This window comes from Cibotium barometz, chromosome 5 (assembly GCF_041138505.1).
Source record: "Cibotium barometz isolate CiBa-2024 chromosome 5, ASM4113850v1, whole genome shotgun sequence".
Lineage (NCBI taxonomy): Eukaryota > Viridiplantae > Streptophyta > Polypodiopsida > Cyatheales > Cibotiaceae > Cibotium > Cibotium barometz.
The window spans coordinates 49,930,457-49,949,178 of NC_141050.1; the positions used below are offsets into that span (position 1 = coordinate 49,930,457).

Below are 18,722 nucleotides of genomic sequence, written 5' to 3' on the forward strand. Positions count from 1 at the left end.
TTGGCAACTCACTCACACACCTTTTTTCGTTGCCCTCATCTCATTCATGCTTCCCACAAGCACAGTTTGCTGTGTTGTGAAACTTGGCCAAACTTGGCTTTTGTCTCCCTAAAATTTTGGAATAATATGGAGCGAATGGGCTGGCAAGAATTTTCAAGGAATATGCCGATAAAAAATGCTGACGTTGCCCTTTTTGTGGCCACAGTTAAATGGGCCGTGGGAATCTGGCCTGAGACATTTGTGAACCGTGGCCCCCAATATTACCAAGAAAGTATGCAAAGAAGCTAGGAGTTCCCATGGAAAAAGAGAGAGCATCCTCCGGCAGCAGTAGTAGCGGTGGTGATGATTGCTCATCTTCCTCTTCATCATCGTCGTCGTCGTCATCATCATCATCATCATCATCATACTCTTCAAGCAGCAGCAGCAGCAGCAGCAGTGGACGCGATTGCCGCTCCACCAGGGTTAGCAGGCATAATAGACGCCATAGTAGATCGCGAACCGGCAAGACCGGCAGTAGCTACCGAAGGTTGGTCCGCATTTCTTTGTTTGCAAAACATCAAGATAGACTCCTTTATTGCAGCAGCTTAGAAGGTTGCATATCGAAGGTTATCCATCTAGCAGAATACTGTTTGCACCTTGGATTTAGTCTCAGCCCAATCAAACATCATTGCTCCTGCGTGTCTCCTGCACCTTGCACCTGACCTCCAATGCAATCTTTAGCAATCTTGCTGAGGGAACACCTTGGATTTAGACAGCCCTTTCCATTCCGAGAGCCTCAATGGGTTAGGCGCCTGACTCAAGGAGGAGGAGCTAGTAGGGGTTTTATTGAAGAAATTTTATAAATTTTTTCTCATGAATCTTTCCAACATCCATCCAAGTACACGCTGAAATGCTGTTACCCACCATATAGTACCATAGGTGTGACCAAAGTATCAATTGGGTACTGCCAACTTTGGATCTCAGCCTGATTACACGTGTTTTCAAATACATGGTATGCGTTTTTACCGCCCTATAGCCAAGGCATCACATATTGATAATTGAATAGTACTATTCTACTGAGGTTTCACTGGTGAAACGTCTCAGCCTAGGAGGAGAGCATAGTCAAGCACCACAGCTTCGATTCTCAGCCTAGGTGGAGAGGGTATGCTTTCCATATATATATCTATCAGAGCAAAGGCTAAACAATGGATTTTTAAGGACTAATTTTTTCTGTGTCATCATAGAGAACTTTTTGTGTTGTTTGAATGCGTGTATGGTTGAGTTGTGTTTTGAGAAAATTACCACCATGGACATCCACAACCTGACTTCTTTGTATGAGGAGGATGAGACCTCCCCACTACTTGAGGGCGAGGGGACAAGGTGGTCACCACAGGGTTCCTACCCATTGTTTTGATCCTGGTCATGACAGCCTCTCTAATTGCTGGCCTGGCTGAACTTTTGCACATGGTGCCGGCCATGGTGGCTTCGTGAGGAACTGTCTTTGTCTTCGGCCAGAGCCATTCTTGAAGCGGTGCTAAAGGATTTGTTCTTGAACCATCACTTCAGCTTCGTTAACTATATCTGGTTATGCTTCGTCTTTCACTTATGAAGGGACTGGACTTGCATGCGGTTTTAGCCAACTGATATGGAACGCATCATGCATAGTCCAGTTCAGAGGTAGCTTCAACTTCATTGAAACCTTGTTAATCTTTCTTTGGATGGAAAAAGGTCAAAAGCTTCCGAATGATAGCTTTGGGCATCGCTTCCCCACTTGTTTCAGTCTTTGCTTCATGATTTGAAGATAAACCCAATCTCCTTGCGAGAACTTCACATCCCTTCGGTCTTTGTTGGTCTATCGAGTGTAGGCCTTCTTTGCTTTAGCCAACCTGTCTTTCACTGACTCCAAAATTTCCTGGTAAGACTCCGTCATTCTATTCGTTTCAGGTACTGAAGATGAGGTTCTGGTCAATAGTGACTTGAATGGTCTTCCAAACGCTGCTTTATGGAGTCCTGCCAATAGTTGGAGAAAAGAAATCATTCAAAATAGCTTGAACTAAAAGCAAATATGATTCCCACTAACTTTGTTGATCTTAGATTTTTGTCTAGCCATCAGTCAGTGGGTGAAATGCACTGGAAAAATTCAATTTAGTACCAAAGTTATCAAACAATGTCCTCCAAAAATGATTGGTAAACTTGGCATCTTGGTCTGACACTATGGTCCTAGGGATCCCGCCATTCGGGTACCAATGCCGAATGAACAAATGGGCAACATCTTCGGCAGTCACATTGGCCCTGCCAGGGATAAGCATAACAAAATTGGTAAATCTATCAACAATAGTTAAGCACTGAGTATTACGCTTGCCCGAATTGGGAGGCAGGTTCGTGACAAAGTCCATCGATATATCTTGGAAAGGTTCTTCGGGAATTAGTAAAGGCTGTAACAACTCTAGCTTCTTTCGACGAGGAGCTTTCACTTTTTGACAAATGTCACGTTGTTGCACATGTGCAAACACATCTCGTCTCATTCTTGGCCAATAATATTGCCTTTCTAACTTCTCCAGAGTCAAATTCATGCCCTGATGACCATAGTGATGGTGTCATGGCGTCATGGAGAAGAGCTGCCTGAACGACTTCATGACACAAATTCGGCCTTTGTAGAAAAGCCAACCATCGCGTATCAAAAAGTGGCATGGTCTTGTGGCATCCAATGCCTGTTCCCACTGTGTACTGAATTCCTTGAAATTCGCGAATGTGTGCTTCATGTCATCTAGTCCCGTACCAGTGGTCCGAATCAATGTCATAGTTCTCTTCCTGCTCAAAGCATCGACCACTGGGTTGGCCTTTCTTGGAAGGTACTCAATCATACCATCAAATTGGTGGAAGATCTGGCTCCAACGGTGCTGACGGTCGCTCCACTGTGCACTTAGCATTGTCTGAATCCAGTGTAATGCTTGACGGTCAATGAGAACCTCAAATTCACGGCCATAAAGGAAATGTTTCTAATGTTTCAGGGCCTGAATAACTGCGAGGATTTTTCAATCGTAGACCGAGTAATTCTTTTCTGCGGATAGTAACTTACGAGACATGTAAGTTATTGGATGGCCATTCTGTTGTAAAACACCTCCAATTGCGATGTCACTCGCATCGGTGATTACTTGGAACGGCTTGTCCCACGAGGCTGTTAGCACTTTCATCCCCAGTTTTTGTCCTTTATGGTGCCCATTTGGTCCCCTTTTGTATGGCCCTTGCTTGTGGGCTGGCCACCCCTTTTTTTTACTATTTTTCTGGGATTTTTCCCAGCCGTTCTGGCATTTTTCCAGTCGGCCATGTCCAGCAGCTCCAGTCGGCCTGTTTATGAGCTCCAGTCGGCCAGCACTTCCCCACTATAAATAGTGGGTGTTGGCCTCTCATTTCTCATTCAGTCTTGTACATATTTGCTCCCTCACAACACTGTCTCTTGCTTGGGATTGTTTTGGTTCAGTATATTCAGCATAGTTTGCTCCATATCTCTCTCTCTCTTGCACTCTCTGTTCAGCACATTCTAGTGCCACTCTGCTTCCGCTCTGTGCACTCTTTCATGGTATCATCGCGACTTTTCATCACTTCTGTGATTGGAAAGCCGAGGTGGAAAAAGAGACCGGTCACTCGATCAAGGCTCTCAGGACCGATGGAGGGGGTGAGTTCACATCCCAGGAGTTTCAGCAATATTGCAAGACACATGGCATTCGGAGACAGCTTACTATAGCATATACTCCATCACAGAATGGAGTTGCCGAGAGGAAGAACAGGACCATTATGGAGATGGCCCGTGCTGTGCTTGAGCATTCTTCATTACCTCGACGTTTCTGGGCTGAGGCGGCTTCCACTGCTGTCTACATTCAGAATAGGTCTCCTACTGCTGCTCTTTCCGACAAAACTCCATATGAGGCTTTCCATGGTGAGAAGCCCTCCGTTGTTCATTTCCGAATATTTGGATGTACGGCGTATGTTCATGTGCCTAAGGAGCACCGCTCCAAGTTGGACTCGAAGTCTCAGCGCATGACTTTTCTCGGATACGGCACTGTGTCCAAGGCATATCGTCTTTATGATCCTCAAGCCGGTAAAGTTGTTGTGAGCCGTGATGTGGTGTTTAACGAGACTCCTACATCTTCAGAGGGGGGGTGGTGAGCTGCTTCTTCCTGCACCTCCTCCTCCTTCTCCTCCTCCTCCTCCCCCGCTGTTACTGTTACACCTCCAGTTGAGGATTCTCAGTCAGATGATGATGACCCTGCTCCTCCTCCGGCGAGTCGAACAGATCTGTACCTGGTTGGTATTATCAGACAGTTCGTGACTCTGGGTTACGTGAGCTTCCTTTTGCTCCTTCGCCTGGTTCTCTTCGGCGTTCTTCCAGAGTTACAGGGAAACAAATTCATGAGGGCAACATGTTTGTTAATTATGCTCTTATGTCTACAATCATTAATGGTCCTTCTGATCCCACTTCTGTAGATGAGGCTCTTTCACATGAGTCTTGGCGTCATGCTATGCAGACAGAGCTGGATGCTATCGAACGGAATGGCACTTGGATTTTGGTGCCTCGGCCTCTGCAGCGTAAGGTGATTGGTGTGCGTTGGATTTTCAAATCAAAGTTCCCAGCTGATGGCAGCTTGGACAAGCACAAGGTGAGGTTGGTTGCCAAGGGTTATGCTCGGCGCCCTGGTGTCGACTTCGATGAGACCTTCGCTCCGACGGCCCGGATGACTACGATTCGCACCGTTCTTGCACTTGCAGGACATCATAGATGGCCCGTTTTCCAGATGGACGTCAAGTCGGCTTTCTTGAATGGAGAGTTTACACAGGAGGTTTATATTGATCAGCCGCCAGGATTTGTTGTTTCGGGCAAACAGGATCATGTGTACCGGCTGAAGAAGGCTTTATATGGTCTAAAGCAGGCTCCGCGGGCTTGGTTATAGTGGATTGATGAGTTCTTTCAGAAGCTTGGCCTGCGCCGTTCTCATGCAGATTCGAACCTTTATATCCTCCTTGAGAGGGGGTTGATTGTTATCATTGTGGTCTATGTTGATGACCTCATCTTTACAGGTTCTTATTCTGTGCGGATCCGTTCTCTTATGGATGCTTTGGAGACAGAGTTTGAGATGACGGATCTGGGTCTCTTGCATTATTTTCTTGGCTTTGAGATTTGGCAGATCTCTAAGGGCATTTTCTTCTCTCAGTAGAAGTACACTCCGGAGATTCTCGACAGATTTCAGATGACTGGGTGCAAACCAGTATCTTCTCCTTTGGATATTGGTGAGAAGCTTTCTTCACTTGATGCTTCTCCAGGGACTGATCAGGGACAGTATTGGGTTCTCGTCGGTTGTTTGGTATGGTTGACCTACTCCCGATTGGACATATGCTTCGGAGTCAGTTTATTGAGTTCCTTCTCATCCAAACCCCGTCAGCAGCATTGGCGGTGTGCTCTCAGAGTTCTTTGGTACTTGCGTGGCACTCTGGATTTTGGCATCTTTTATGGCCAAGGATGCACTCTTGTTGGATGGTCTGACTCAGACTGGGCTGGAGATCCAGATACACGGCGTTCGACCACTGGTTGTGTTTTTTCACTTGGGTCTGGAGCCATTTCTTGGAGCAGTAAAAAGCAGCCTACTGCGGCGCTTTCCTCTACCGAGGCGGAGTACCGTGTAGTTTGTTATGCTGCATGTGAAGCGATATGGTTGCGGAGATTATTGGAGGAGCTCGGCTGTCCTCCTATCGGATCTACTCTTCTTTGGTGTGACAATCAAAGTTGCATCGCCTTTGCCAAGAACCTTGTGTTTCATGCTCGTACGAAACACATTGAGATTCAGTATCTATGTTCGTGAACGGGTTCTTGCTGGAGATTTGCGTTTGGAGTACTGTCCTTCCGTGGAGAATGCTGCAGATTTGTTCACCAAGCCGGTTTCTCAGGCTTCCTTGGTTCCTCATCTTCGGATTCTCGGAGTTTGTTCAGCATTTGGTGCTGAGAGGGGGTGTTAGCACTTTCATCCCCAGTTTCTGCCCTTTATGGTGCCCATTTGGTCCCCTTTTGTATGGCCCTTGCTTATGGGCTGGCCACCCCTTTTTTACTATTTTTCTGGGTTTTTTCCCAGCCATTCTGGCATTTTTCCAGTCGGCGTTCAACAGCTCCAGTCGGCCTGTTTATGAGCTCCAGTCGGTTAGCACTTCCCCACTATAAATAGTGGGTGCTGGCCTCTCATTTCTCATTCAGTCTTGTACATATTTGCTCCCTCACTTATGAGACTAACACTGTCTCTTGCTTGGTACTGTTTTGGTTCAGTATATTCAGCATAGTTTGCTCCATATCTCTCTCTCTCTCTCTCTCTCTCTCTCTCTCTCTTGCACTCTCTTCAGCACATTCTAGTGCCACTCTGCTTCCGCTCTGTGCACTCTTTCAGAGGCAAGCGCTAGACAAGGCGCTTCTGACAAAGCCACCTTGAGGTTCTTGAATGCCTCCAACGCTCGTGGAGTCATTCGAATCCGCTGTCTTCTAGTCTTAACACTCTTGAGCAGATCGGTGAGATCCGTCGACAGGTCAAAAAACTTGTCTATGTGGGTGGAGTATGCTTAGTATATACCCACAAAGGATTTGATGTCATAAGTAGTCTGTGGTACTTTCCAATTGACAATCTTGACCACCTTGGCCGTGTCAAGTTGGATTCACTCGGCACTGATAATATATCCAAGGTAGTGAACCTCGAACAAATAAAACTCCGACTTCTTCTTATTGATGTAGAGCTCGTTGCTTTCTAGCAACTTCAGGACTTTCTCCACATCAATGTCATGCTGCTCAACAATAGTTGAAAATACCAGTATGTCGTCCAGAAATATGAATGCACACTTTCCTATTAAGTCCCTGAAAACACGCATCATCATGCGGTTGAATGTGGCTGGGACGTTCATCAAGCCAAAAGGCATGACCACAAATTCATAGTGAGCCCGTTCCGTACGGAAGGCTGTCTTGGGGATGTCCCTCTCAACAATCCTCACTTTGTGGTACCTACACTTCAAGTCCAGTTTCGAGAACACTGTCACATGCACTTTGCACTCAGTGTGCATGGTGACAAAATGGCTCATCATCAGCAGTGCAACATTTGTACATTATTAGAACCCAGTAGGATGATATTTGTCGTACGTCGTGACCCCATTGTACATCCTCAGTGCAGGATAAGCCAGGCACGAGCTACGTAGGTCATTCCTCAGCCTTAGCGGGTCAGTCAAGTCAGTCAAGTCCCTTAACCCACTTGGGGAGAATCATTCATGCATGTAGAGTCAGTAGAAGCCTTAGGGTTTGCATCAGAAATTTCTCTGCATCCTGCATAATATGCATTCATATGCCTGTGCATCATTTAGAACATCCCAGAAGCCTTAGGGAATTTACTAGGATTTATTTGGTATTTTTTCCATATTTTATGGTATTTATTTAGCATTTTATGTCATTTATAAATATAAAGTTTATTAAATTATGACCAGCCAACTTGACCAACCCCTATCTAGTATAAATAGGCTTGCATAGGGCTTAGTTCTTCATTCAGTCTTCAGTGAGCTAGGCACCCTTCATCCTCAGCCTTAGGAGCATCCCCGCCTTCAGCCCTAGACTAATCCAACACCATTGGAGCTTCTGCGTTTGCTTCTCCAGCCTTGAGAACCTGCGTTTTGCTTCAATCAGCCGCACAACAGTACTTGTACATCAACGCAGTAGTCCAGCAGCTCAGCAGTCGTTGCAGATCATAGGCGCAGCCATTCAGCACTTCCACAGGTCCCAAAACAGCATATATCTCTGCGTTTTTGCATACATCACAGCCGCCTGCAGTTCAGTTCAGTCCAGCCCTGCGTTTACAGTTCCACAGCAGTCATACAGCCTGCGTTTCAGTCCAGCATCAGTCCTACAACAGTATTCAGCTCTATAGACGTGTGTTTGCAGATTCCCAGTAGTTTCAGCCTTGATTCATCAGTCTACATCAGTATCCAGCATTAAGTGCATCATCCAGGCATACACCAGTCATCTAGTAAAGGTATTCTATCATTCATAAGCATTTACAGCATTCTAACATAGCTTAGAATAGTCCATCGTCTTCTTTTCTCAGCCTCTGGTGTGCAGCCCTTCCTCATGCCCTTGGGAAGAGTGCATAGGCTCGAGATCAGTTCATTGAGGTGTTTCTACAGCCGTGTACAGTTTAGCCAGGCTTTTGATCCTCCGAGATCTTGCGTTTGGCTTATCTACAGTCCACACTCATTCTCTCTAAAGTAATAAAGCAACTACTATCTCATTATCGGGATAGGGGGCCCTTAAGTGGGTAATTCGGGACCCAATCTGGTGTATAGTTCTCATATCTCTCTCTCTCTCATATCTCTTTAAAGTTTGAAGTATTAAAGTGGATTGCTAAACTCACGAAACTCAGGATACAGAAGACGGTGTGAGCATTTGTCTGACAGCTTCCTTCCCATACAAAGACTCCCGCTGCATATCACAAACATGTTGGTCCCATTCAGCCTCTCAAGGATATAATCTATTCGAGGTATCGGGAATTTACTCTTGATAGTTAGCTTATTGAGTGCACGATAATCGACACACAATTGAGAAGACCCATCCTTCTTCTTGACAAACAGGATCGGTGCTGCAAATGACAACACACTAGGCCGTATGAAGCCAGATTGCAACAGTTCTTGGAGTTGGTGGTCCAACTCTCATTCCATTGCCTTGGACAAGCGGTATGGAAACTTGCTCGGGGGATCCGAGCATCGGAGGATGTCACATGCACTTTGCACTGTAGTGCATGGTGACGAACTGACTCATCATCTTCAGTGCAACATTGTATCAGTATTAGTACCTTTCAGGATGATATTTGTCGTACGTCGTGACCCCATTGTAATCCTCAGTCCAGGACAAGCCGGGCACGAGTTACATAGGTCATTTTGAGTCATAGCAAGTCAATTAGTTAGTCTAAGTCCCTTAACCCACTTAAAGAGATGCATTCATGCATATATAGTCAGTAGAAACCTTAGGGTTTGCATCAGAAAGCATTTTGCACACTGCACATCATTCATTCATTGCATCTAGACCATGGCAAACACCCCATATATCATCTAGTATTTATCAAGATATTTACTAGGATTTTTTTGGGTATTTTTTCCATCATTTTCAGCATTTTACACATCATTCAGGCATTTATGGTGGACATGAACAATTGGCCAACTCAGTAGCCAGCCGATTGGCTCATGGTGTCCATATAAATAGAGTACTTCCTAGTGTCCAACTGAATGAGGTCTTATCTGATGACTACTAATCTCAGAATGTGTCAAGGTGAGAGAGGATGCCTCTAGAGAGTACTGGAAGGGTGGAAGTCTGTCTAAGCTGAACCCGTGGAGCTCAAACCAAGATGCTATCTGCGCATACCAACATGAAGTGTCTCCCTCCATGGCTAGCTGATGAGAGGACTCTAAAGCAAGTCGTGCATACCGGTGTCGGGGAAGCTCCCAGGTGCTATGAATGAAGGACACTGATCTGGCAAGAGCCTCGACTACGATCGGTGGTGCTCCCATCTCGGCTCGGATAATCTCATGGGGTACCGAAGCCTTAGCCCGAATCATCCTGGAGATCATGGACACAAGTGGTCTCTCCATCGATCTCCATCCATCGTATGTGCGTCCTGATCGACTGTGACGATCTAGGCTAGGCCCCGAGATCTGTACTCCATATAGCATAGCCGATGTGACCAGCGTGTCAAAAAGCCACAGCTTAGTGCGTGGCTCCTGAAACTATACCTGTGAGCACATCCTCTCTAGACCTCCTAGTGCTGCATATCCTCTAGTCAATCTGGCCTGTGCTGCCCCCCTCATGGAAAATGTGGGCCTAGTGAACACCACTCCAAGATATGTGTATGAGTCAACATACTCCACTGTCTCTTGCCCATATCCTGTGCATAAGCATGTAAAGTATCCAAGTGCCTCTGCATACCCTCTGGTGAGTCTGCTATAAGCACAATATCATCAGTATCTAAGAGCAGACTCCAGAGGTATCCAAGTGCCAGCCAACTCGGCTCCTGCCCTGAGGGTAAAGATATGATCCAAAGTAGAGAATCTCCTCCTGAAACCGGCCTGTCCCTGAGCTCGGACCCCTTGTCCCTCTGCCCATCTGCTCAACTCCTAAGTAGAGAATCTCCTTCTGAAACCGGCTTGTCCCTAAGCTCGGATCCCTTGTCTCTCTGCCCATCTGCTCAACTCCTACTCAAGAATAGAGGCATATAGCTTGGCCAGCGAGTGACCAATCATAATGGTGCGGTAGTTAGTCGGCAGGCTCGGATCTCCAGACTTGAGTACCGGCACAATCATGGAAGTACTCCAAGTCTCAGGAAACCCCACACATGGCTCTATTAAACATGAGAGCTAGCAAGTCTACAATCATATCTCTAGCATGTATGAAATGCTCGGCTACAATGCCCTCATGATCTTGTGCCCTCCCTGTATGCAATCTGTTGATGGCCCTCCTCACCATCTCTGCTGTGAAGAAGGTAGAAGTGGGTGGACAAGGCTCTGGAGGGTTCGGTAGTGGTGGCTGCTCTGGTACTGTGTAGAGGGAGGCTGCATACTGGCCCCATGTATTTGGAGAGGTAATGGCCGGAGGCGGGGGGTGCTCTCTAAGCGATCTCCAGGCCTCCCCAGAATCCTGACTCAAAAACAACTGATAGATTTCTCTCTCCAGCCGAGCTAAGAATGCTCTCTTCTTCCGCCGAATGAGGGATCGGAAGATGTTGCGTGACTGTCTATATGTAGTAACACCTGTGGCCACCTCTCTCTGTAGTCGGGCTCTGAGCTCCCTACAGTCATCATCATAGCAACTATTTTGGCGCTTGCTCCCAGGACGTGGTCGTACTGTGGGCTGCGTGTGTGGGAAGGCCGTCGTTGCAGCTGTATGTAAAGCCTCTGTCAGGATCTGTGTGAGCTCTACTAATGGCCTCTGTGGATCCTCTGCACTCAACAAGCTGTAGATCTCTGCGGTGTATACTCCTGTTGGAGATAAGTGCACACTAGGTGTACTATTTCCCTAGTCTACATTTGTCTAGTCTGAGTTGAGTCTTTGTGTCTTGAGTGTGTGCCATGTGGCACCTCTATAATTATCCCATAAGCACTCTTGCTCTATGTCTTGTACTTTGGCCCATATATTCATGGGTCACATCATTGCAATCTATCTAGCTTGTGTCTTGTCTACACTCATCTCAAGGTAACTCTTTGTCTTTCAGTCTTGTTTTATTTCACTTCTAGTTTTCAGTTTCTAGCTCTTGCTTCTATATTTTAACATGGTATAAGAGCAGGCTGCTCCTGCCCTGTGTTGCCCGCCATAGCTTCAGGCCACCATCTCCCTAGCTGCGCTCAGCTTTTAGGACCAGCCTATTCACATTCTAAACAGGCCCACCGGCCTGAACTTTCTGTCCGCCCACTTTCTTGCTGTCCGCCCTGTTCCGGCCTGTTTTCCAGTAGCTGCTGCTGCCCGTCATATTGGAACTGCTACAGCCCGCTGTACTGTTGCAGCTCTCCTTTGGCTGCCTTCTTCATCGACTCAAGGGTGCGCATCATCTAGAGGCAGCTGCAGATCGACTTTCCTCCTGTTAACGAGCTATTTGCTGCATTCAGTTCTGCCATCGCTTCCTCTTGAAGAGTCTACAAGGTACTGTGCATTGTCTCCTTCAGTTTGCTGGTCAGTCCTTTTCTTATCCTCATATCTGCAAACTGCTAGTTCCTCATGCTTCGTGGGCTGTCACATGCTATGGCCTTCACAAGTGGTGAGAGAGCCGGCTTCTAAAAACAGTTTGGATCTCTTCTTTCATTCATTTCTGCAATCTTGTAAGGGAATAGACACTGCCCTTGCATTTTAGCAAGAGGTAAGACCTTCCCACATGGCCTCTTCTACTCATTCTCTCATGTCTATCGACAAATTCAATGGGTCCAACTTTCATACTTGGCAAATCAAAATCAAGTGCCATCTTATGAAAGAAAGTCTTTGGGACGTTGTTCACCATGCTGCTCCCGAAGATTCCGACATTGAGCAAGTTATTACTTATGCTCCCACTGCCAAGAATGACAAAGCCTATGCTATCATCTTGCTCGGTCTTGGAGATGATTACATTCATCACATCTCCGACATACAGTCTGCTTCTCGAGCATGGATCACTTTGGATACCCTTTTTGGACCCCGCTCTAAAAACTCTAAGATTGCACTTATGATCTCATTCTTTGATCTACATATGCAGGAGGGAGCTACTATAGCCTCTCATGTCAATTATTTTCGCAGTCTTATGGTTCAGCTTGCATCAGTGAAGTCCCCCATCTTCGAAGATATTGCTATTGCTGTGCTTCTCAAAAGCTTACCTGACACCTATGCTACTCTTGTCACTACCTTCAAGTATCACAATAATCCTACTCTTGAAGGTATCATCAATGCTCTCCAAGAAGAGGAAAGAACTCAACAACAAAAGGTAACTGACACTGCATTTTTAGCAAAGAAAGGAAGTTCTAAGGTAAGAAAGCCTTGCATCCATTGTGGAAAAACTAATCATATGGAGAAGGAATGCTTCAAGGCTCATCCATGCACTATTTGTGGCCGTGATAATCACCGGGAGAAGGACTGTTACTCTAAAACCTCTACATCAGCCCCTGCATCTATCTCAGCCCATGTTGCTGCAGCATCTCCATCAGCAAATCTTATTGTTCATTCCTCATATGATGAGGAGTGGGCTTTCTGATTACTTCATCTTTCTTGTCTACCACTTTGACCACCGATGATGTAGGTCAAGGGGTTCTATGTCTTACTCATTCTGCTTTAGGACCTCTCTCTTGTCCCTACCCGAGAGGCAGAGATTGCCCTTGAGGAGGGGATGTCTTCAAGGTCCATCTGTTTGTCTACAGTCAGTCTTCTGTCTATCTAGTCTTGTCTGTCTGTCTATTTGTCTATCAATCTGACTGTGTCTTGTTTTAGATCCATCTTGTCCCTATCCTTGTGGACCCATATGAGGATATCACTTGAGGAGGGGTGTCTCAGGATCTTTGTCTGTCATGTCTTCTGTCTTGTCTCTCAGTCTATCGGTCTTTATGTCTGTCTTCTAGTCTTGTCTTTCTGTCTTTCTCCTAGTGTCCACTTAAGGAGGGTGTTGGAGATAAGTGCACACTAGGTGTACTATTTCCCTAGTCTACATTTGTCTAGTCTCAGTTGAGTCTTTGTGTCTTGAGTGTGTGCCATGTGGCACCTCTATAATTATCCCATAAGCACTCTTGCTCTATGTCTTGTACTTTGGTCCATATATTCATGGGTCACATCATTGCAATCTATCTAGCTTGTGTCTTGTCTACACTCATCTCAAGGTAACTCTTTGTCTTTCAGTCTTGTTTTATTTCACTTCTAGTTTTCAGTTTCTAGCTCTTGCTTCTATATTTTAACAACTCCATCAGTCTCTCTACAGAAGGTATTATCTCTGGTGATAGGAGGACTTCCCAACCTGGCGGGTACTGTAGTGGAAATCCATCGTAAAGGAGAGAAGTGCATGATCCACCGTAACTCCGATGGGCCTGGGGCCAATCGCAAAATCCTGGATACTCGGGATGAAGGTTGGCGAGGCTAAAACATAATCCACTGTGCTGGCCCCATGTCTGTGTGGAAAGCAAGTAAAGCCACTGGCACGTGGATACCTCTCTAGGCCATTTAAAATGGCCAGCCCATGTGCAGTCTCCATCTCCAAGAGGTATCTCCCATACTCAGTACTCTCCACCTCATCCTGTGATCTCCGGGTCAAACACGTCTCCTCCACATCTAGCCCTCTCAACATCTCTCCGAAGTGTCAAAGAAGGAGGTCTGGTACTGAGCCGTTCGAGCATTAAAGTCCCCAAGTATGATAATATCTCCCTCCCTCGAGAACTCCCATATGTCCTCATCTAGAATCATATATGGAGATTGCCCCCTGACTCTGACCCACATGTACCTCGTGCTCTCATCACGGCGCATAACATGGATGAGTGGCTGAAGCTCCTCTCTAAAAAGAACTGCAACTCCTCTAGATCCGCGACCACCATGCTTCGAACGGGCCTCCTGTCTACAAGTCGTCTCCCATCTGTATCCCGCCACTCTCGGTAATGTGTTGCCTGGGGCTTGATGTGTCTCCGAGTAGAAGATGATGTCCCTATCTCTGAAGCTGTCCTCAAAGGCAACCACATCCAGTCTCAATGCTCCGTTGCAGTTCCATACTTCAAGTCTCAGACTGGTCCCATAGGTCTCGCACCATCGGGTGGTGCGTCTCTCTAGTATCACCACTCTGCCTCCTCTGTAAAATGCTAGCTTCCCTTTTTCTCTGGCTGCCTTAATCTCTGGCATGCACTCCCTCATATGTGCTAGCTGTGCCAAGGTAAGGTTATCTCCTAAAAAGATGCCCATTTTCTTAAGGGCGGAGCGCTTGACCAAGAAATCCTTCTTGGCCTCCAAGGTGGGAAAGCGTAAAATGAGAGCTTTGTCCTTCGAGCTCTCTCCTCCATTCTTGTCTTTCTTGCCCACTCTCCAAGCCCCTGTGTGTGTAGGCCTCGAAATGCCCATGCGTGTGTATAAATCTTTGGCTTCCTCCTCTACATTGTCACCGTCCTTAAGACCCGTGATCCGCACATGAAGTTCCCTTGTCTTTCTTCTTTGTTCCTCCTCAATGGTTAGGTTGATAATCTTTGAGGTAGATGTGCTTTCGACCTCCTTGTTCTTACCTTTCTTGACCACTTCTATCCATTTCTCCGTTTCATCTACTTGCTTTTGCGTCTTCGTGAGGTCTCCCGGGCCTTCTTTTCTTCTCCCTCTTGAAGTGTTCTCACTTGGGCCTTGATGGTGTTCAGCTCCTCCATCATGACGGGCTGAATTTCACCTTCCTCGAGCTTATGTTGAGCACGTGCTTCTGCTATCTCCTTCTTGAGATTTGCGATCTCTGCATCTTGGGCTGCTATCCGCGCTTCAAGCTTCTTGACTTTGTCAAGAAGGCTCCGTTTGACCATATTAATTGCATTGTCCGTCTCTTTCTTGTGTTGTTGGATGGCTGCCTTGATCAGGTCTTCAATGTCGATCCTCTCCATCTTGTCTTGGGCTGAAAAAGGCTGGTTTTGGTTAAAAATTAATTAACCCTTGGCCATAGGAAGAGCTCTGTGCGTGTCTGCAGCGCTTCCCAGAGAGAGAGAGAGGCCAGAGGGGGCTGTTGCGAAGAGAGAGAAAGATAGGCAGTAGGCGGGGGAGAGAGAGAGAGAGAGAGAGAGAGAGTGGCGGGAGGGGGCTACGAGGAGAGAGAGAGATGGCTGAGTCCTTTTGGGGCGAGCAGAGAGAAGCGAAGAGCATGTGGGGGCGGAGTTAGAGGAGCGAAGCGAACAGAGAGAAGCGGGCGAACAGAGAGAAGCGAAGAGAGATGGCTGAGTCCTTTTGGGGCGAGCAGAGAGAAGCGAAGAGCATGTGGGGGGGGAGTGAGAGGAGCGAAGCGGGCGAACAGAGAGAAGAGAGAGAGAGATGGAGAGGACACAGTATTGGGTCCCAAATACCCTCTGTAGGGCCCCCACCACGGATGGTGTATTTGCTTTATTAGAATGATGTAAATCTGAAAGAAAATACAAAAATCCTTGACCTTTCTTGCCACTTGGCTAGAAAATACCAATGTTACACGCGGAAGCTCTGGGAGTCTTCTTTCAGCCCTAAACACTCCTGGAAACATGCTGATGCAAAACGCAGATATGGAGAGAGAGTAGAGAGAGAGAGAGAGTTGGAAAATCAGTATATTAATATAGTACAAAAAGGTACTCTTCTACAGCCCTAGGCTGTCTTCATAAAAAGGGTAATAAACACCAAAATTCTCGTCCCTACTTGGACCCTGAGATCCAATCCCTAAAGGACTGAATGACTCACTCTATGAGCACACTTTGCCTTTTATAGGGTTCTTGGAGACTTGTATACTAGCCGACTGCTGGGCGGCCAATCATAAATGCCTTAAATGTTCCTCAGCGCTGCCCCGACTGGATCTCTTCCTTGATCATGATGCGCCTGCTGCCGCCCTATCCTCTAGTTCAGTCGACCAGCTCTGTGAGCAGCCGACAGCCTGTCTTTGCTTCTAACGCATTGTCAGGACACCCTCTTCATACCCTCCAGCCTTGCTCTGAGTCCACACTTGTCCTCTTCTGTATCTTGTGCTCAAAATCCTAACTCTATCTGGTTCATACTCTTTATTTGGCTGCCTCTTCTAGACCAGCACCTGAGAATGTCCATGGCATCTTTACAGAGCATTTGTGTGACAGGATCCTCCAATACGAATACTTCTGCTGCATGTTACATTGGTATCAGATTCAGCCTGTCCATACACACCGTATCCTAGCGTGAGGGCATCCTTGGATGGTCAAATTGCGTTCCGGCACGACCACCGACTTCAGCATCATGTCTACAGAGGAGAGTACCCATCAGTCGGAAGAAGTTGCTAGAAGTCATCTCCTGGCCTTTGTTGTGGGTGTGCCCACCCTTTGTAGGTGTTTTCTCATTTTTCCTCACTCCCCATATTTTTTCCCCATTTTTCCCTATTTTACCAGGTGTGGGAGGCAGTTTTCTGCACCCCGGCTGATCCAGATGCTGGTCGACTACCCCTTCTGGTCCCCGACCTCTCCTGCTTGCTGGCCGACTGTGCGCAGCTGGCCGATTGTTGGATTAGGCTGGTCGTGGACATGTAGGCCCAATCGGCTGCCTCTCCACAGGCCGACTGCATGTATGGGGCCATATAAAATGGCTCCATTGCCCCCACATCATTGTATCTTGTTTTCGTATTCGAGATCTTGTGTATAGAGAAGAGTTACACGCCTGTCTCTCTCCTTCTCTTGTGCTATCTATTTTCTGCACTCTACTTGCTCTTGTGGTCTCAGATTTGGTTATCATCTCCGTTGCGTATTTTGACATGGTATCAGAGCCCTAGGCTCTTGAAAGATCTTGGGAGTTTTCTGAGCAAGAGGGGGATTGTTGCGTTGCTGATTGGTGGACTGTTAGGGACTGTTCGAGAAGAGAAGAAGCAAGAGGAAGGCGGGCTGAGTTGCTGGACAGCCACTTGCAGGTTTAAAGTTTTTTCGTTATCGGGGTTCCATGGCCGGAAGTAGAGAAGGGGAGTTACTGTCAACAACGAGGAAGGACCGCGAGGCACAGGCACAGATGTGGGATTGTGTCAATGCCAGGGTCCGGTCATTTATCTTCCTCAACTGCACACTGCAAGTAATCAATCACGTAAAGCATATGACGCTGGCCAGAGGCATATGGCAGCACTTGGCTTCTCTTTATAACAAGGTATCGCCCATGAAGAGGATTTCCTTGGAAGTACAGATGCGGGTTATGAACCCTGTAAAGTCGTCGACGATGCGGGAGCACATTAACAAGCTACAGGCCCTTCAGCAAGAAGTCCTCCAGGCTGGGAAGGAGATATCATCAGAAGATATGGCCACTACTTTGCTGTCCCACTTGCCTGCTCAATATTCCGCTTTCTACTCCTCTTTGATTACTAGTGGCAGGCTCAGCACCATTACCTGAGAGGAGCTTGTGCCCATGGTCTTGGACTAGGAGGAACGATTCACGAACCTTCCTCACAGCGGAGGTTCGGAGGCCTTAACTGGCCAATGGCCGAACGGCCAGAATAACAACATGGGCAAAGGGAAGGCTTCACCGGAGAAGTCTTCTGAGAAGAAGCCTGACACAGAACGAGAAACTGAAGGCCGAACGGTCCTGCAATGATTGTGGCCAGAAAGGCCACTATTGGAGGAAGTGTCCTAAGCGGACTGGGAAGAGTTCTGATTCTTCAGCCTCAGTTGCAAAGACTCCTGCATTTGTGCACTTAGAGATGATGGACTGCGATGCTTCAACGTCTTTGAGCGAGGAGGCAGTTGGCTTCACCGCAAAGGATACCCGGGAATGGATTCTTGACAGTGGTGCTTCCAGGCACATGACTCTGGAGTCCGTCCTGTGACTTCTTTTTGGATCTGAAACGGCAGTCAGGTCGCATTTTCATTGGCGACAACTCCACCATTCCGATACACAGTGAGGGCCGGATGGAGATTATTCCCGATGGCGAGGGCGGCAAGCATGCCTCCCGTGTTCTTTACGTCCTTGCTCTTGGTTGCAATTCTTGCATACGTGGTAAGCAGCACAGGGAATCCTTTCCGAAGCAGGCTTCTAGGTGGCTTCAAAACCATTGGTGTTGATTCACACTGACTTGTGTGGACCTCAGCAGACACCATCATTGGGAGGATCTCTCTATTTTATGTTGCTTGTTGATGACTGTACCAGATTCACGTGGGTCTACTTTCTTTCACAGAAGGACCAAGCTTTTGCACGGTTCAAGGATTGGCACGTGATGGTGGAAAAAGAGTCTGGATTGCAGGTAAAGACTCTCAAGGCTGACAAAGGGGGTGAATTCTCCTCGAATGTATTTCTCAGATTTTGTGCAGATCATGGCATCAAGAGGGAAGTGGCCAATACAGGATCGCCTTCAGAGAATGGAGTTGTAGAACGCAAAAACAGGACTGTGGTGGAGATGGCGAGGACCATGCTGGAGCATCGTGATCTTCCTCGTCCACTTTGGGGAGAGGCTGTGGCAACGACTGTCCATACCCTCAACTGGTCTCCAACGACTTCAGTACCTAATATGACTCCGTTTGAGGCATACTTTGGCAGGAAACCTGATGTCTCC

At 47.1% G+C, this 18,722-nt stretch overlaps 1 protein-coding gene and 1 pseudogene across 7 annotated transcripts in view; one reads left to right on the plus strand and one right to left on the minus strand.

Moving 5' to 3' along the window:
- The first annotated feature begins 246 nt into the window (after positions 1 to 246).
- The window catches only part of LOC147638599 (uncharacterized), an 88,109-nt gene continuing 69,633 nt past the window's right edge, over positions 247 to 18,722 (plus strand). For all 7 annotated transcript variants that reach the window (XR_015265946.1, XR_015265942.1, XR_015265943.1 and 4 more), the window contains exon 1: positions 247 to 526. Coding sequence is in view for 2 of the 7 variants with exons in the window: in XM_086798519.1 (XP_086654645.1) it covers positions 297 to 526 (230 nt within the window). In the remaining 5 variants the exon portion in view is untranslated. The remainder of the gene's footprint in view (positions 527 to 18,722) is intronic.
- On the minus strand, positions 7,879 to 15,102 carry LOC147638600 (uncharacterized; annotated as a pseudogene).